Genomic DNA, 18577 nt, shown 5'->3' on the forward strand with positions numbered 1-18577 from the left:
GTAAACAGACTTGACTTGAAATGATAAAACACAGGAGCTTAAAGAACTGGTGAGAGCGATCAAGACACACTAGGAAGATAAACCAATGAGAAGACAGGGGCGGAGACAAGACATGAACCAAAACAAATCCCACGTAGCTATATAAACAAAAACACAAATCACGGAAGCAGCGCTGTTCGCTCTGGAAGCCTCGGCGCGTTCTGAGACGGAGACTTCATGAAAAATTGACTAAAACTGACAACTAACCATCTGCAACATATGCGGTGTCCTTCAGAAGTATTGGCACCCTGCAGAAAAAGAAGTAAATGACGCTCTGGAAAATGGCTTATAAACTATATGACCAAAAGTATGTGCACCCCTGACCATCACACCCATATGTGCCTTTGTTGAACGTCTCATTCCAGATTTATTCCCATGTGTTTGCTGTTATAATGAGCTCCACTCTTCTGGAAAGCTTTCCACTAGATGTTGGAGCGTGGCTGTGGGGATTTGTGTTCATTCAGCTACAAGAGCATTAGTGAGGTCAGGCGCTGATGTTGGGATGTCGAGGAGGTCTGGGGTTCAGTCGGTGTTCCAGTTCATCCCAAAGGTGTTCAGTGGGGTTGAGGTCAGGGCTCTGTGCAGGACACTCGAGTTCTTCCACTCCAACCTTCACACACCATGTCTTCATAGAGCTCGCTTTGTGCACAGGGGCATTGTCATGCTGGAACACGTTTGAGTCTCTTAGTACCAGTGAAGGGAAATTGTAATTGTAATGCTACAGGATACAAAGACATTCTATACAATTTCGTGCTTCCAAATCTGTAGCAGGTTTGAGGAACAATTACATATGGGTGTGATGGTCAGGGGTGCACATACTTTTGGCCATATAGTGTATATACTGTATATTAAGGATGTAACTGAATACTCACTCACTCACTCACTCACTCACTTTCAGTAAGCGCTTTATCCTGATCAGGGTCACGGTGGATCCGGACCCTAGGAAACTGGAGAACCTGGAGGAAACCCACACAGACACACAAACAGACACACAAACCAACACTTTATCAGGTCACACTGTAGGTTTATAATTACTGAGTGAAACCCATCTGCTACTCTGCACAAAATTATTAGCACCCCTCTACCCCATCCATCAACAGAAACATGGCAGCACTGAGACGGTTTATTCTCAGTCCAGCTGTGACACTGGGGTTTAAACACTGTGTTAACACTTTATTACACACTCCTGCCTTGCTGTAGATGTTGTTTGCATGCACAGTGTGTGTTCATCATCCTTCTCTCTCTCTCTCTCTCTCTCTCTGTGCTGTAGCGGGGTATCTGAACGTGTTGATGAATTATCAGTGGCAGACTCTGTGGTGTCGAGTGGAGGCCGGAGTTCTGAATCTGTTCAGTGACGAAAGCAGCGAAGTGACGCCGCAGTACACAGTGCAGCTCAAGGGGAGCGAGATTCGGCCCGATACCACTCATACACACACACACCGCATCACTATCCTACAGCACGGAGACCCGTTGGCCGTCCTGGAGGTACACACACACACACACACACACACACACACACAAAGCACATAAACACATGCTTCCTCAAAACACATGACGATCCAACAAGAACTGATGTATGTTATGTTGTAGAGTGTGTTTGAAACTGTGTGTGACTCTCTCTGTGTGTGTGTGTGTGTGTGTGTGTGTGTGTGTGTGTGTTTAGGCCAGCTGTTCTGATGATAAAGAGCAGTGGGTCCAGCTCCTGCGGGATGGGAGCTCCACTGATGTTGTATCTCCAAATCAGCACAACAGTCAGGAGTCGCTGAGGTATATACACGCACACACACACACACACACACACACACACACACACACACACATGTTCCCAAATGTTTTCTTCCCATCTCCATCTCCATGTTTCCTGCTTTCCTCAGTGGTCTGAAGACCCGGACGCTCCCCAACGCCAACACGTACATGGACGACCCCTTTCAGCAGCTCTGTAGTTCAGTCCGTGGATCTCCCATCTACTCCAACACTGCCTCACTGGAGCGCATGGTACGGTCCAGATCGGGGGGATTATGGGTGAATACCACTCACCTAGATTTCATTGTGTCTAATCAAAGCTTGATTAAAATTGTTGTGAAGTCTGTTTCTTTAGTTTTGCGCTGGAGCTGCTTCGCTAACAAGTAGTGGAAACTAATAGCCTCCAAGTTTAGCACTTGCCTTTGGTATTGTGTGACACTATTTGCACATCAAACATTTTAAAATATCAGGAAATAAAGATATATTTATTTAAAGATACGGTTTGTAATGTAATGTCAGTGGAAAATCTGCGTCCGTTGCATTTTTCAACAAACTGCCGCTTTAAGAAAATCCTCCCTGGTTTTCACATGATATATGAACACACACAGATGTTACATTTCTTTTTCAGTTTCAGAAATCCCACATCGGTGGAAACGGAGAATCGCTGCCATCGTCAGATTCTGCCGACTACAGCAACTGCGACATCTTCAGAAGCAACAGTGAGTCCTGTTTTTAAACTGGAGAGAAAGTATATTAATAAAAATACTATTCTCAAACAGCTGGATTATAGTTATCAATTCAGCGTTCGTTATTACAGTATGATTCATTTATTAGCACAAGCAAAACTGTACATAGTAATCATATCTTATAATAATATACACTAAGCAGTAATGGTATAGTATTGAATCTTATGTAGTAATAGTATAGTACATAATGTACATTATAGTAAGTAGAAATAGTATGTTATAATAATAATATAGTGAGTATCGATGGTATAATAAGTAATTGTCAGTAGTAACGGTATAACATAATGATTTAGAGTGAGTATTAATAGTATAGTATGTAATCGTAACTGGTAAGAGTACAGTATGTAATCATAAATATATAAATAGTAATAGTATAGCAGATAATAGTAAGTAACAAAAGCATAATATAATGCCATAGAGTGAGTAGTAATAGTATAATATATAATCATAACTAGTAATAGTGTAGTATAATGTTATAGAGTGAGTAGTAAGAGTGTAGTATGCAATCATAATCAGTAATAGTATCGTATGTGAGCATAAGTAGTTACAGTATTGTATGTAATTGTGAGTAGTAATAGTATAGTATGTAATTGTAGTTACTAATAGTATTGTATGTAATCATAATTAACAATAGCATTGTATAATATAATAATGATATACAATGAATAGTAAGAGTATAGTATGTAATTGCAATTACTAATACTAGTGTATGTGATCATAAGTAGTAGTGCTGTAGTATAATGATGTAGAGCGAGTAGTAAGAGTATAGTATGTAACTGTAAGTAGTAAGAGTATAGTATGTAACTGTAAGTAGTATGTAACTGTAAGTAGTAAGAGTATAGTATGTAACTGTAAGTAGTATGTAACTGTAAGTAGTAAGAGTATAGTATGTAACTGTAAGTAGTAAGAGTATAGTATGTAACTGTAAGTAGTAAGAGTATAGTATGTAACTGTAAGTAGTAAGAGTATAGTATGTAACTGTAAGTAGTAAGAGTATAGTATGTAATTGTAAGTAGTAAGAGTATAGTATGTAACTGTAAGTAGTAAGAGTATAGTATGTAATTGTAAGTAGTAAGAGTATAGTATGTAACTGTAAGTAGTAAGAGTATAGTATGTAACTGTAAGTAGTAAGAGTATAGTATGTAACTGTAAGTAGTAAGAGTATAGTATGTCATTATAAGTATTAATAGTATAGTATGTGATCATAAGTAGTAAGAGTAGAGTATGTAATTGTAAGTAGTAGTGCTGAAGTATAATGATATAGAGCGAGTAGTAAGATTATAGTATGTAATTGTAAGTACTAAGAGTATAGCGTGTAATCATAATCGGTATGCAGTAATAGAATAGTAAGTAATTGTAAGTAGTAGTGCTGTAGTATAATGAGCGCGAGTAGTTGCAGTATAGTATGTAACTGTTATTACTAATAGTATTGTATGTGATCACAAGTAGTAGTGCTGTAGTATAATGATATGGAGTGAGTAGTAAGAGTGTAGTATGTAACTGTAAGTATTAATAGTATTAAATGTGATCATAAGTAGTAAGAGTATAGTATGTCATTATAAGTATTAATAGTATAGTATGTAACTGTACGTATTAATAGTATAGTATGTAACTGTAAGTATTAATAGTATAGTATGTAACTGTACGTATTAATAGTATAGTATGTAACTGTAAGTATTAATAGTATAGTATGTAACTGTACGTATTAATAGTATAGTATGTAACTGTAAGTATTAAGAGTATAGTATGTAACTGTACGTATTAATAGTATAGTATGTAACTGTAAGTAGTAAGAGTATAGTATGTAACTGTAAGTATTAATAGTATAGTATGTAACTGTAAGTAGTAAGAGTATAGTATGTAACTAAGTATTAAGAGTATAGTATGTAACTGTAAGTAGTAAGAGTATAGTATGTAACTGTAAGTAGTAAGAGTATAGTATGTAACTGTAAGTATTAATGGATTATATATGATCATGCGTAGTAAGAGTATAGTATGTAATTGTAAGCAGTAGTGCTGTAGTATAATGATGTAGAGTAACTAGCAGTACTACAGTGTGTGAGTAGTAATGTGAGTAGTAATGTGAGTAATATACAGTGTGCAGTAATGTGAGTGTATAATTCCTATTTAATCATGTGATAAGTGAATTGCTGCCTATTCTAATTGGTCAAGAACATATGACATGTGCAACGACATAAAACGCATGCATGAGTGCAAACACACGCACACACACACACACACACACACACACGTTTTCTTTCGCCTGCACACTCCCAGATTTGAAACTAGCCATTAGCTTTTTGTGGTTTTGGTCAGAGTGGATAGATGTAACGTGCTGCACATACTCTCTCTCTCTCTCTCTCTCTCTCTCTCTCTCTCACACACACACACACACACACACACACACACACACACACAGATTTATTCATTATTCCTACTCCGACTTTCCAGTCTCTCTGTGAGCGGAAACTGGGAGAGGGTGAGAATATCCACAAAACCAGGAGGAATCTGTGCACTGCATTACCACACACACACACACACACACACACACACACACACACACACACACACAAAGAGAGAGAATCTCTTTTTCCTGAGCAGTTTGGTATGACTCCGCCCTCTCTAAGCCCCGCCTCCCAACATTTAATTTTGGAATTGTTACAGAAAGCTGGGGTTATGATGTGGACGTTTTACTCTGTCTCTGTGTGTGTGTGTGTGTGTGTGTGTGTGTGTTACAGGTAAGAAAGTGTGTGAGGTGGAGCGCGGGGTGCAGAAGCTACAGCTCGCACAAAAACGGGTGCAGATGAGAGCGGGGTCAGAGGTCAACCTTGTCAGCGTGGGGGCAAAACCGGTGAAACGCTCGTCCTTCAGACAGTCACTGCTCCCGTTCTGCTCGGAGAGAACGCAGGTAACGTTTCATATCAGCCTTATTACTGTGTTGATTCATTCTCTATAACAGCGGCTCTCGCATTACTGCCCTCGCTCTGATTACCACGGTATGGTTTCTATAGCAACAGCTCATTGACAGGGACGCGTACAGCAGACGCAACACTAATAATAAACGGATTAAAAAATCATCGATATTGTGACGTTTTCCTAAAGTAAGGAGACGTTTATTTAACGTTTCTGGAAGGAGTCTCCAGTGTCAGAGGTAACTCAAGCGGTAACTTTAAGCTTTGCGACATCTTCAGGACAGAGGAGTTTACGCTTCTTTGCGGTTTCTGAGTAACAAGCTGCGATTTTTGTCTGAGAAACTCCCAGATTAGAGCGTTTATAGCTGCTATAACGTAAGTGAGAACAGGAACTAACCTGTTTGACAAACATTAAATAAAAAGTATCGCTCGTGATAAATTAAATAATTGTAATAGATGGAAAATTGCTGTGGTTTGGTGATGATAATATTCCTTTAAATTTATCCAAAATAAGTTGTAGTGTCCATTTTAACAATATTGTGTAAGTAGTGTGATATATCGTACATTTACTTATCAGCACATAACTAATATTTAGTAACTAGTAATGACGTAATAACACACTTTTATACACACTCTATTAAACTGCACTATACACAAACACATGATTTAACTGGAGCTCCTCAGGCAGAAAGAGGGACTGGGGTTTTTTTGTGAAGGTTTCATGATGTTTTTGTTGTAATGAAGCGCCATCTAGTGTTCACAGTGTAGAACTACAGACAAAAAAATCTGACTTTCGCCCAAAAGTTGTTTTTATTCCATCAGCTATCACAAACTAACACCATGTCGGTATCGAGTGTCGGTTTAAACGATACAGTAGTCATCCTTCATTAATATAAATCGCTGATATGAGTGTGTTTGTATCAGTAATTCATCATAAAACCACAACGACTGAAGAATGAAAACAAAATGTGTCATAAAAATCAAATCGAATGATCATGTCAAAATGAGAACTGTGAAAGCTGTGAAAATGTTGTGTTTTTTTTTTTTTTTTTAAATGAGTGTGTGTGTGTTTTTGTGTAATCACATCAGGCAGGAATGGAGGTCACTTCCTCCCAGATTAGAGTGTTGTGTTGTTTTGTTTTGTTTTGTTTTTTTAACCCTGGATTCGGTCTCAGAGGATCCACGGTTTCTTCATGAGTCACTGATGAAGCACTGAGTTTACTGCAGAAACTGACTTTCAGACAAAAACAATTAAACAATTATACTGTAACAACAACAGGATAATAACGACTGCAGCAGGAGAGAAATATGGAGTAGTGTGTAGAGACGGCTAGAGCTGAGCGATGTGACGGGAATATCGTATCACGATACAGTAATACGATACACGATATAGATCATGATGTATAGATTTAATCACAAACTGCCAGCAAAACTGAACAAAAAAACAAAAACCTGAGCTGGATGACATGGTTTTAATGTCTGCATCACTTTAAAAGAAAAAAAAATAATTTTAATACGTCTAAAGAGAATTTCTAAAATTAAATTAAAAAATAATTGAATTAAATTTCATTAGATTTTTATAAGATGAAATTTTAAAAGATTCAGTACAAAAGTTTAACATCACATCAGCTGCTTTTTTAAGTTTAGCTCAGCTCTGTTTATAGGAACTGTTTGTTTGTTTGTTTATTTGTTTATTTATTTATTAAAAAAAGCTCTTTATAAAAAAGAGAAAACATGATGGTACATGAATCACTTATGTAAAAAATATTGTACTCTATCTCTCTCTCTCTCTATCTTTCTCTCTGTTTCTCTTGCTCTCTCTCTCTCTCTCTTTGTCTCTCTCTCTCTCAATCTGTCTCTCTCTCTCCCTGTCGCTGTCTCTCTCTCTATCTTTCTCTCTGTTTCTCTCTCTCTCTCCCTGTCGCTCTCTCTCTTCGTCTCTCTCTCTCTTTCTCTTGCTCTCTCTCTCTTTCTCTTGCTCTCTCTCTTCTCTCTCTCTCTCTCTCTCCCTGTCGCTCTCTCTCTTCGTCTCCCTCTATCCGTCTGTCTGTTTCTCTTTTTTTCTCTCTCTCTCTGTCTCTCTCTCTCTCTTATCTCTCTCCCTATCTTTCTCTCTTTCTCTGTTTTTTCTCTATCTCTCTCTCTTCGTCTCTCTCTTCGTCTCTCTCTGTCGCTGTCTCTCTCTCTCTCTGTCTCTCTCTCTCTTCGTCTCTCTCTGTCTCTCTCTCTCTCTCTCTCTCTCTCTCTGTAGGGAGGGTTTCTGACTCCACTCCTGCGTAGAACAGCTTCTGCTAAACTCTCTCTGAGGAGATCTCCCTCCACTCTGCTCATCGAACACGGACGTGTGTTTCACAGGAGGAAGGTCTGTCCAGTTTATCTTTCTGTTTTATAGATTTTAGTTTTCCTTTACTCACTTTTCATCTCTGTTCATCATCATCAATCAAGATTTATTTATTTATTTATTTATTTATTTGTATTATTATTATTATTATTACACGCATTTCACTAAATGTAAATTTGATGTAAATAATTACGCGACTGCAGCAAATATTTGAAAAAAGATGAAGATTTTTTAATCACTGCAACTTTTTAAAACCAAAATTAACATTAATTTTCATCTCAAAATAAAATATTTCTTGTTACTTCTTCTTTCTTTTATTACTATTATTATTATTATTATTATTATTATTATTATATTTTTCAGTCCTGATTTATCGTCACACGCATGAAAGCCCGTGATCTTCTTTAATTTTCTATTTTTTTGTGTTTTTTACAGGAGTGGGAGACGAAGGCTTCGGCTTGACCAGGACTCATTCTGCTCATCTAGTACACATTCCTGTCCTGTTATTATTATTATTATTATTATTATTATTATTATTATTAATTGCACTGAGAATAATAATATTACTGAGCATGTGGATCGTGCATATTTTTGTACATTTTTTAAACGTTTTTTGGGTAATATTTGTTCGTAACAAACAGATCACATTTCAGTTGCTTTTCCATTTCTCACAGTCTGGATTTATTTTTCCTGAATCTCGTGCGCTTTAATTTTAACTTCCGTAAAATCAGCTGAGAAAAAAAACCTGTTAGTAATTAAAGTACACACTGCAGTCTTAGTCGTGTGTATGCAGATGATTAGGGGTCCAAGCACCAGTGTGAGCGCTGAGGAGAATGACCTCTTCATTAACACTCTCGCTACACCTCTGTGCTAACTGCCTACCAGTGCACATATTTTATATAATAAAAGTCTCTTTTTTTAATGAAGTGCCTTAATTATTAATTTGTTATCCTTTTTTAATGATGCATGGAGTCGTGGTCAGTGTCAGTTTAGGATTTTTTTATCTTCTGGTGATGTTGATATAAGTTTTTTTCTGTAAAATGTTGTGTAAAATTGATAACTGTGGTATGATGATGAATTTATTCGTAATATTTGTATAATAAATAAACCAGCGTTGGATAAAGAACAGTTTCTGTTTTAGTGATTTACGTTTCTATAATCTCTTTTAGACATCTTTATTTTTAATTACGTAAAAAGATTTTCCTAAATATTATTAATTATTAAGTTAATTTCTAGATTCTTAACTTAATTAAGTTAATTAATTTATAGTAAATTGCTGTTTTGAACTAAAAGTTTTAAACTAAAACTAGCTAGCTAACATGGAAATTTAAAACATTTCTTTTCACCTAATATTAGTGTTAGCTATGTTAATGTTAATGCTAATATTAGTCTGCTAGCTAGCTAGCTAACATTAGCTATGTACTCAAGCAGTTAATGTTAGTTATCTAGCTACCTTTAGCTAACTAACATTAATCACTAGCACGCGTGTTAACAGCAGCACCAGTTAATTATTGATTTATTCATGTTGTTATTTATTCATTGTTGATTTATTAACTTATTAAACATCTTTTATCATGTATCTTCACTGTGATTCCTGAGCTTTCATTAATCCGTGAAAATAAAACATAAATCAGATGAAAAGCAAAACAAGAAGCCACACCTATGAACAATACGTTAAAAGATGTTCGTATGTAATGTTTATGACTGTTGACTGTTTTATTCTTACTCTCATTTTTAATCTTTTATACAAATCACTTTTAGATTTTGGACTTACAGTGAAAAGTGCTGAAAGAATGATGATGATGATGATGATGATGATGATTAGTAATAGTAGCAATAGTAGTAGTAGGAGGAGGAAAAGTAGTATTACTAGTAATAGTATTAGGAGTAGTAGGAGTGTAATGGGGTAATAGTAGGAGTACTCGTAGTAGTAGTAGTAGGAAGAGTACTGGGGTAGTAGTACTAGTAGAAGTAGTAGGAGTAAGAGTACTGGGGTAGTAGTACTAGTAGAAGTAGTAGTAGGAGTAATGGTGTAAAAGTAGGAGTACTAGGGGTAGTAGTAGTAGGAGTACTAGGGGTAGTAGGAGTGGTAGCAGTAGTAGGAGTACTAGGAGTACTAGGGGTAGTAGTAGGAGTAGTACTAGTAGAAGTAGTAGGAGTAATGGCATAATAGTAGGAGTACTGGGGTAGTAGTACTAGTAGAAGTAGTAGGAGTAGTAGTAGTAGGAGTACTAGGAGTAATGGGGTAATAGTAGGAGTACTGGGGTAGTAGTACTAGTAGAAGTAGTAGGAGTAGTAGTAGTAGGAGTACTAGGAGTAATGGGGTAATAGTAGGAGTGCCGGGGGAGTAGGAGTTGTAGTAGTAGAAGGAGTACTAGGGGTAGTAGTAGTAGGAGTAGTAGAAGTAGTAGGAGTAGTACTAAGTGTTTTATTAGCACTACTACTACTAGTAGTATTAGCAGCAGTACTAGTAATAGGTGTTTTAGTAGTAGTAGTAGGAGTAACAGTAGTAGTACTAGGTGTTTTAGTAGTAGTAGCAGTAATAGGTGTAGTAGTAGTTCTAGTAGTAGAAGTAGTGGGAGTAGCAGTAGTAGTACTAGGTGTATTAGTAGGAGTAGCAGTAATAGGTGTAGTAGTAGTAGCCGTACTTGTAGTATATGTAGGACTTGTAGGACCAGCACACACTTATCTCAAAGCACTTATCACACCTCGAGCGCCACCACGCTCCCTCCACTCCTCTAGCACTGCTCGACTCGTCCCTCCATCTCTCAGGGTACAAGGAAGACCTGCATCGAGACTCTTCTCTGTTCTGGCACCGAGGTGATGGAATGAACTTCCTCTAGATGTCTGAACAGCTGAGTCACTGGCAGTCTTCAAAACAGCATCTAAAGACTCACCTCTTCATAAAATACTTAAATTAGCACTTTCACAAAAAAAAAAAAAAAAAATCACCTCCCCAACAGAGTTTTGGACTGATGGTATTCCTAATTTGTGACCTAGTGAGCGAGTATCAGAATGTATTTTGATAGACTTCAAAGCACAAATGCCATAAATGTAAATGTAAATATATGGAGCCTGAGCTATGTGTAATATCACACTTTGGCCACCAGGAGGCGAAATTCTCCCAGGTAAATGTTCAAACCCATCGCAGGTAAACACGGCTAAACTAGTGCCCAATCCCAAATATTCACTTACTCCCTACATACGTGCACTACCTAGGGTGCTAGATACTGACTTCTCCTTGCTATCTAGTGCACTATATCTCCAGTAGGAGGCTTTTTTTTTCTTTTATTTTGGCTTGAACCCAACTCCTGCGCTTTCTTCCGGCTTTCCTCAGCGGGTTTGTGTGCGACAGTTTAAAAATTAAATAAGAGAAATAATTTAAAAGGTTATTGTAAGACCTGGTGTTGTTTAGGAGTCTCTGTGAAGTGAATAAAGCTTAAATATGAGTGAGAAAAAAACGTGCTGGCTTTAAGGTAAGTGTTTGGGAAGAAATATTTGCAATTGTAAATTAAGTTAGGTTGCAAAACACACCGACTAGGGATCCATCCCAAATGGAGAAGTAGTGCACTAGATAGGGCGCACACGCTCTGCTTATGTTACACCCTAAGTAGTGCACCTATGTAGGGGAGATGGAGTGAATTAGGAAGGAAGCAGTTTTCCCAAAACAGGAAAGGAAACGAGGGAAAGGAAAGGAAGGCTGAGCTAAACACCACAGGTGGGACGATGCAGAAGAAACATCCGCGTTACTGAACTTTCCCAAGGATTTTTTTTTTATTTTTATAATTTAATCCTAAACTAAATTCCTGTACGAGTCTGGGATTATGAAATAACAGGACTGCTGTGAAACTGGATCAGTTTTTTATTTTATTTAGGAGCTAAAACATTAAAGACTGCAGCAGGCAAGTGAAACATTTCTGCTTTCCAAAGTAACGACCATGTTGCAGCTTCCAAACTCCAGAAACATTGTTTATTTTAAAACGGAAATCAATAGTCCACTTTTTTATTCCAGGTTTTTTTTTTCAAAATCCAGTTTAAATGTTAGTATTTGTATCTTAAACAGATCTACTGTGTTTGTGTGTGTGTGTGTGTGTGTGTGTGTGTTGTCTGGTGCATGAAGTAGATTTAAAAACTTACTGTAAAAAAGAAAACTGTAAAAATGTCCATTTCTTTCAGCTAAGCTTTGGTTTGATCTGCAGGATTCCTGCTCCTTGGGTAGATTTGGGAAAGTCGGGAAAAAAGTGCGACATTTAAAATGAAAACTCATTAAATCCACAGAAATGGAGATTTAACCGTAACAGCAGTAACAGTGGTGGGAAATAACTCAGTGTCGTGTGTATGAGGTCGAGATTAAACACTGCTTCAGGCAGCTGAAAGTGGCTATTGTTAGTATTGTGTTTCTAATAAATGGAAATTTCCGATAAAAGGTTTTCCTCAGGAATATTAGGGTCAGTTAGTGAACCATCACAAACAAGTTCCTCAGAGGTGAGGGCTTTATTTCTGAGGTGCTGTGAGTGTTAGCCATGTTACCAACCTACTGTAAAATCCACGAGTTAACTTCAGTGAAGCTCAGTTTCCCTGTCAGTCAGCTAAACCTTCTACACTACAGTAATATCAGTTTATAATCAGTAATAGACATTAGTGAGATTATATCAGTTTTAACTTTTCATTAATGAAGTAACTGAACATTGAAAATCTGGAAAGTTCAGAACAGTTATGAAAGAAAATCAGGTGTTGTTTGTCTTTTCTTTATGTTTGGTGACTACATGAAGCATCAGATTTTTTACATTTTTTTAGTCATTTTATTTAAAAAGCTAACATTAAGCTCTGTATCCTGCAGCTTTGTTTAAACCCTTTTGGAAATGTGCCTCAGCAGTGCTTCAGGTTGCTGTGGAGTGTTAGCTCAGAGCTCAGAGCTCAGCTGGAGCTAGCCTGCTAAAAACGTCCTATCCAACACAAGTACTTCAGGAGCAAACACGAGTTTAAATATCATTATCAGATCAACTTCATAAGCTTTACAATACGCATGATGTACTATAATTCGAGAAATTAAACACAGAATATACATAGGATTATTTATTTATCAGAAAACCTATCTAGCTACTTCTGATTTTCTTGTTTATGGTAACGTGAAGATCCAAGTTAGAGCGATTTACGACGAATATTTTGGCCGTGAATTAATTTTACACAATTGGTGTGTTCACTCACACAAGACGTGTGTTTTTTTTTTTTTTTCACTTTTCGTCCAAACGTAGTGCAAAACGTGACGAGGTAATAGCTGCGTGATGGAGCTGTAGTCTCTCACTTGTGAATGTGAGAGACAAAGCCATTTTTCACATTCGTAATTTTTACCTGTCGTGACACGCGGGTTGTTTAAATGGGCGTTTAAATCTGAATTTCACTCTGACCTCTGTAACTCACCCCAGGGTTTGATATCCAGCTCAGCTCTCACTTTAGATAAGCTACACATGTTCCTGACTCAGTACACACACTCACATCATGAAAACACTCCATCACACTCCGGAAGTTTCCGTCCCTCCGGTCAGTTTCTATAGACCTTTAATCAAATCTGGCAATTTCCAATATGGCAGAAACGTTGATGTATCACTGAAGCTAGCAATATCAGCTAATACTGTGCAGTAATAATGATATAACGCAAATAGCATTGAGTTTGTATTCAGGGTTTATTTTTGTTCTAATATTACATTAACGTTAAGTGTCGTTTTCTTTAGTGAAGCTCACGTTAATCCTCACGCTGCATCACCGTTATTTTGCATTGAATGTTTTCCTCTTTGAACATGAGAAGCTGAGAGCAGATCCTGTGCTGCACTGAAAACTGAGGTTTTGGGTTGCGCAATGCTCATAACGGGAGTTTATCGTATTCTCTCGTACTGAGTAATAATACTAATAACGCGTATGATGTCGTTTGTGAAACATCGCAAAGTGCAAAGTCACTGAAAAATAAGAGTAAGTACACACAAAGCATGAATCAGAGTATAAATGCAGGTAACGTTTATAAACAATAACGTTTCTTTGTTGTACTGAATATATTTCAACTACTAACACTGTTACTGTTACTGCTATCACTAATACTACTAATACTACTAACACTGTTACTGTTACTGCATCACTAATACTACTAACACTGTTACTGTTACTGCATCACTAATACTACTAACACTGTTACTGTTACTGCATCACTAATACTACTAACACTGTTACTGTTACTGCTATCACTAATACTACTAACACTGTTACTAATACTGCTGTCACCAATACTACTAACACTGTTACTAATACTGCTGTCACTAATACTACTAACACTGTTACTGTTACTGCTATCACTAATACTACTAACACTGTTACTAATACTGCTGTCACCAATACTACTAACACTGTTACTAATACTGCTGTCACTAATACTACTAACACTGTTACTGTTACTGCATCACTAATACTACTAACACTGTTACTAATACTGCTGTCACCAATACTACTAACACTGTTACTAATACTGCTGTCACTAATACTACTAACACTGTTACTGTTACTGCATCACTAATACTACTAACACTGTTACTAATACTGCTATCACTAATACTACTAACACTGTTACTGTTACTGCATCACTAACACTACTAATACTACTAACACTGTTACTAATACTGCTGTCACTAATACTACTAACACTGTTACTGTTACTGCATCACTAATACTACTAATACTACTAACACTGTTACTAATACTGCTGTCACTAATACTACTAACACTGTTACTGCCATCACCAATACTACTAATACTACTAACACTGTTACTGTTACTGCATCACTAATACTACTAACACTGTTACTGCCATCACCAATACTACTAATACTACTAACACTGTTACTGTTACTGCATCACTAATACTACTAACACTGTTACTGTTACTGCATCACCAACACTACTAATACTACCAACACTGTTACTATTACTGCTATCACCAATACTACTAATACTACTAACACTGTTACTGTTACTGCATCACTAATACTACTAACACTGTTACTGTTACTGCATCACCAACACTACTAATACTAGCAACACTGTTACTATTACTGCTATCACTAACACTACTAATACTACTAACACTGTTACTGTTACTGCATCACCAACACTACTAACACTGTTACTGTTACTGCTATCACTAACACTACTAATACTACCAACACTGTTACTATTACTGCTATCACTAACACTACTAATACTACTAACACTGTTACTATTACTGCATCACCAACACTACTAATACTACTAACACTGTTACTGCATCACCAACACTACTAATACTACTAACACTGTTACTATTACTGCTATCACTAATACTACTAATACTACTAACACTGTTACTAATACTGCTGTCACTAATACTACTAACACTGTTACTGTTACTGCATCACTAATACTACTAACACTGTTACTAATACTGCTGTCACTAATACTACTAACACTGTTACTGTTACTGCATCACTAATACTACTAACACTGTTACTAATACTGCTATCACTAACACTACTAACACTGTTACTATTACTGCTATCACTAACACTACTAATACTACTAACACTGTTACTATTACTGCTATCACTAATACTACTAATACTACTAACACTGTTACTGCCATCACTAATACTACTAACACTTATCCTAGTAATACTAATACTGATACCACCACTGCTAATAATAACAATAACAATAATAATAATAATAGTAGTAATAATGGTGATGTGTCTGTGTGTGTCTGAGTCTGCCTGTCTGCATTTGTGTTCAACTGTCTCTGTTCACATCTGCATTTGTGTGTGTGTGTGTGTGTGTGTGTGTTGCACTCAGTGTTTGCAGAGCTGCTTTTGTTCTTGAGGAGTGTGCAGATTTTCCCTCTGCACAAACTGGCCAAACCAGCGTCTCACACACACACACACACACACACACACACACACACACACACGCGCGCGCAGGACTGTGTTATGTGTCATAACACTTATTTGGATGGAGGAATTTGCAGTTGGGAATGCCCAGTTGTTTTAGTACACGTTTACGTCAGGAGTTAGCCGGCGTTTGTTATGCAAAATTGTTTTCAAAAGTGTGTGTGTGTGTGTGTGTGTGTACACTATATCTCCCTGATTTATTTTTAATTAAAGTTTTTATAACATTTCAAAAAAAAGATTTTATTGCAATTCACTTTAGCTGGCATAAAATTAAAATTTTCTTAATTTTTATTAATCACATGATTATAAAAAATTAATTATTTTAAAAATAGTTAAAAGGAGAAAAAATTAAACAGTCTTTAAGGATATTTAAGTGTCAGGTTCTTCCATGTTTAAAACGACAAACGATACGCTCTGAAATGCGACTTGTGAATTTACACCTCGTCCACTTGAGATGCTTCGTTCTGATTGGCTGATGTAAAGTAGATAACTCGAATATCTTATTGATGTAGAATATCACCATGACAACCAGCATAAACAATGGTTTAGGTTTATATGAAATGCTGTATTGTGTTAAATGAAAACAAGAAAAATAAACACAGTAGATTTTTTGGTTTCTTTTAAAAAAAATCTGCCATCTGCATTTTTTTAAAATTTATTTTTTATATTTTTTTTATAAATGATGTGACGTCTTACTTTAACTCTGTCAGGTCAAACAAGCAGCTCAGATTCTGTTGCTTTTCTGTTTTTCTTTTCTGTTTTTCCAAAGCTACAGCGAAGATAAACAGCGTCCTGATCACCAGAGTTACACCGGTCTGTAGTTCATCTCATTACTGACAGTAATAAATCTAGGCAAGTTAGTCAACGATACTAGCTAGGACTGGTGAGAATGTTGTTATGGTTAGAGAGAGTGTGTATATGTGTGTATATGTGTGTGTGTGTGTGTGTGAGTCATGAAAAAACTATTCTGAGCAGTGTTTTTTCTGTAAATAAATGTGAAAGCAGCCTAACAGCTGAATTACACGAAGCCATTAAACAGATACAGATCAGTTCATTCACCCTGCTGCGAAAAAAAAAGTCCCGAGATCAACATCTAAGTGTTTTTTTTTTTTATCTTTTTTTTTTAACAATGACCTTCCTGAAATCTGATCAAAATGCACAAAATTAAAATTCCAGTGTGGGAAAAACTTAAAACAGCTAGACGGGAGTTACAAGGTTTTTTTTCATTTCGCAATACCAACTGAAATTTATCGCGATATTTTATTACTAATAAAAAATCTAAAAAAAAAGTAGACGTTATTCCCGAGTTCTTGAGTGCGACGGTTCCTTGCGTCTTCTTTGATAAACTCTGACAAACGGAATTATGGGACGTACACGAGATGAAATAAGAGGAGCTGAATGCGTCAAATAAATCATTTGATCGTATAACTAACCTCGTCTGCATAGCTACAGTGATATTGAGCACCTTTAAGCATAATAATGCCGTTTAATCTGTGTTATAAAACTAATTATATCTAATTATATAGGGTTTATGTTCCAGTATAAAGTCTCTAGGTAAATAGCGTAAGTGTGTGTGTGTGTGTGTGTGTGCAGTTCGTGCTCCAATCCTGGAAACAGCTTGCTCAAGCCCCAGGCGACAATCATTTGCATTGAATCTGCATTGCTCAAACACACACACACACACACACACACACAGTGTTAGCGAGGCTTTTATATGTTTCACAATGGGAAGTCAGCTTCTGTGCACATCAACACAAGCATGGCTTCTATCACATTATATCTCCTGTCTGAGGTCTTTTAATAAACCCTGTCGTGTCGTCTGGTTTCAGCACGATCCTCACGTGTGTCTCCGCATCAGACACGTGTCTAGTTAACTTTATTCAGCTTTAATCAATACCGTAGATTTATTAAGCTGGTTGTGCGTTATGTAACAGATTTAAAAAAAGTTTATTGAGACGCAGCAGTGAGGAAGAGAAGCTTCAGGATCGCAGATGTGCTGGGAATCAGCACAAACCCCGTCTCCGTCCTCAAGCCACACGATTCAAGATGGACAGGAAGCGTAATGTTCTTGGTCAAGCCAGTCGTGGTCGCTTTTACATATTTCATTATAAAGGCACTCGTGCATATCCTGGAGCTCAGCAGGCTTGTCCTCCGTCTCTGCAGTCCTGCAACCTGAGGACGACTTCATTATTAGCAGAAATGATTAAAAATCAGAATAATTCATTAAGTAAGGAATAAACCACTGAGTAAGGTGATGAAGTGGAGTTACTGCCTAGAACTCCTGGTGTTTTATTCCTCTAACAGTTACATTTTCATCGTACGATTTTATTCGCTTGTCGTTTAGTGTTTCATTTAGTGTTGTGGAACGTCTATGAAGCACGTTAGTTATGTTATAGCAGCTATAAACAGTCGTTCCCTCACCAGCCTCTCTTTTTTTTCTCTCTCTCTTGAAGTTAATAAGACAAAAAAAAACACAGCTTGTCGTGTTACAGAGAAACCGCAAAGAAGCATAAACTCCTCTGTCCTGAAGAACTTAAAGTTACAGCTTTACCTCTGACACTGGAGACTCCTTCCATAAATGTTAAATAAACCTCACCGTATCGCTGACGGAGTAAAAAAACACACGTTTTAATCCGTTTATGTGGAGCATCCGCTGTACACGTCCCTGTGAATGAGCTGTTACTATAGAAACAATAACGAATGATCGTATTAATATAAATCTCTTAGTAGCATAGCGACATAAGCTAGCTTAGTAACATGCTGTATTAATTACTTAATTACTTACTTACTTAGTTATCTGTTTAGTCGGCTAATTAATTACCTCCTTAGTTA

The 18577-nt window shown here is 36.8% G+C and overlaps 2 protein-coding genes across 6 annotated transcripts in view; both read left to right on the forward strand.

Annotated features, from left to right (window-relative positions):
* si:dkey-220o5.5 (actin filament-associated protein 1-like 2) overlaps positions 1 to 8901 on the forward strand; it is a 36417-nt gene extending 27516 nt beyond the window's left edge. For both annotated transcript variants that reach the window (XM_026945724.3, XM_026945725.3), the window contains exons 9-15: positions 1310 to 1524; positions 1703 to 1806; positions 1914 to 2034; positions 2411 to 2501; positions 5267 to 5436; positions 7692 to 7802; positions 8217 to 8901. In XM_026945724.3, coding sequence (XP_026801525.1) covers positions 1310 to 1524; positions 1703 to 1806; positions 1914 to 2034; positions 2411 to 2501; positions 5267 to 5436; positions 7692 to 7802; positions 8217 to 8243 — 839 coding nt within the window. In that variant the 3' untranslated portion in view covers positions 8244 to 8901. The remainder of the gene's footprint in view (positions 1 to 1309; positions 1525 to 1702; positions 1807 to 1913; positions 2035 to 2410; positions 2502 to 5266; positions 5437 to 7691; positions 7803 to 8216) is intronic.
* Positions 8902 to 11101: 2200 nt separating this feature from the next.
* Positions 11102 to 18577, forward strand: part of si:ch73-138n13.1 (titin homolog) — a 61298-nt gene continuing 53822 nt past the window's right edge. For 2 of the 4 annotated variants that reach the window (XM_053235945.1, XM_053235946.1), the window contains exon 1: positions 11102 to 11257. The gene's annotated coding sequence lies outside the window, so the exon portion shown is untranslated. Of the gene's footprint in view, positions 11258 to 11453; positions 11684 to 18577 lie in introns of those variants that run through there. The other 2 variants (XM_034306467.2, XM_034306470.2) reach the window with 1 other exon arrangement.

Source organism: Pangasianodon hypophthalmus, chromosome 8, assembly GCF_027358585.1.
Source record: "Pangasianodon hypophthalmus isolate fPanHyp1 chromosome 8, fPanHyp1.pri, whole genome shotgun sequence".
In the NCBI taxonomy this organism is placed as follows: domain Eukaryota; kingdom Metazoa; phylum Chordata; class Actinopteri; order Siluriformes; family Pangasiidae; genus Pangasianodon; species Pangasianodon hypophthalmus.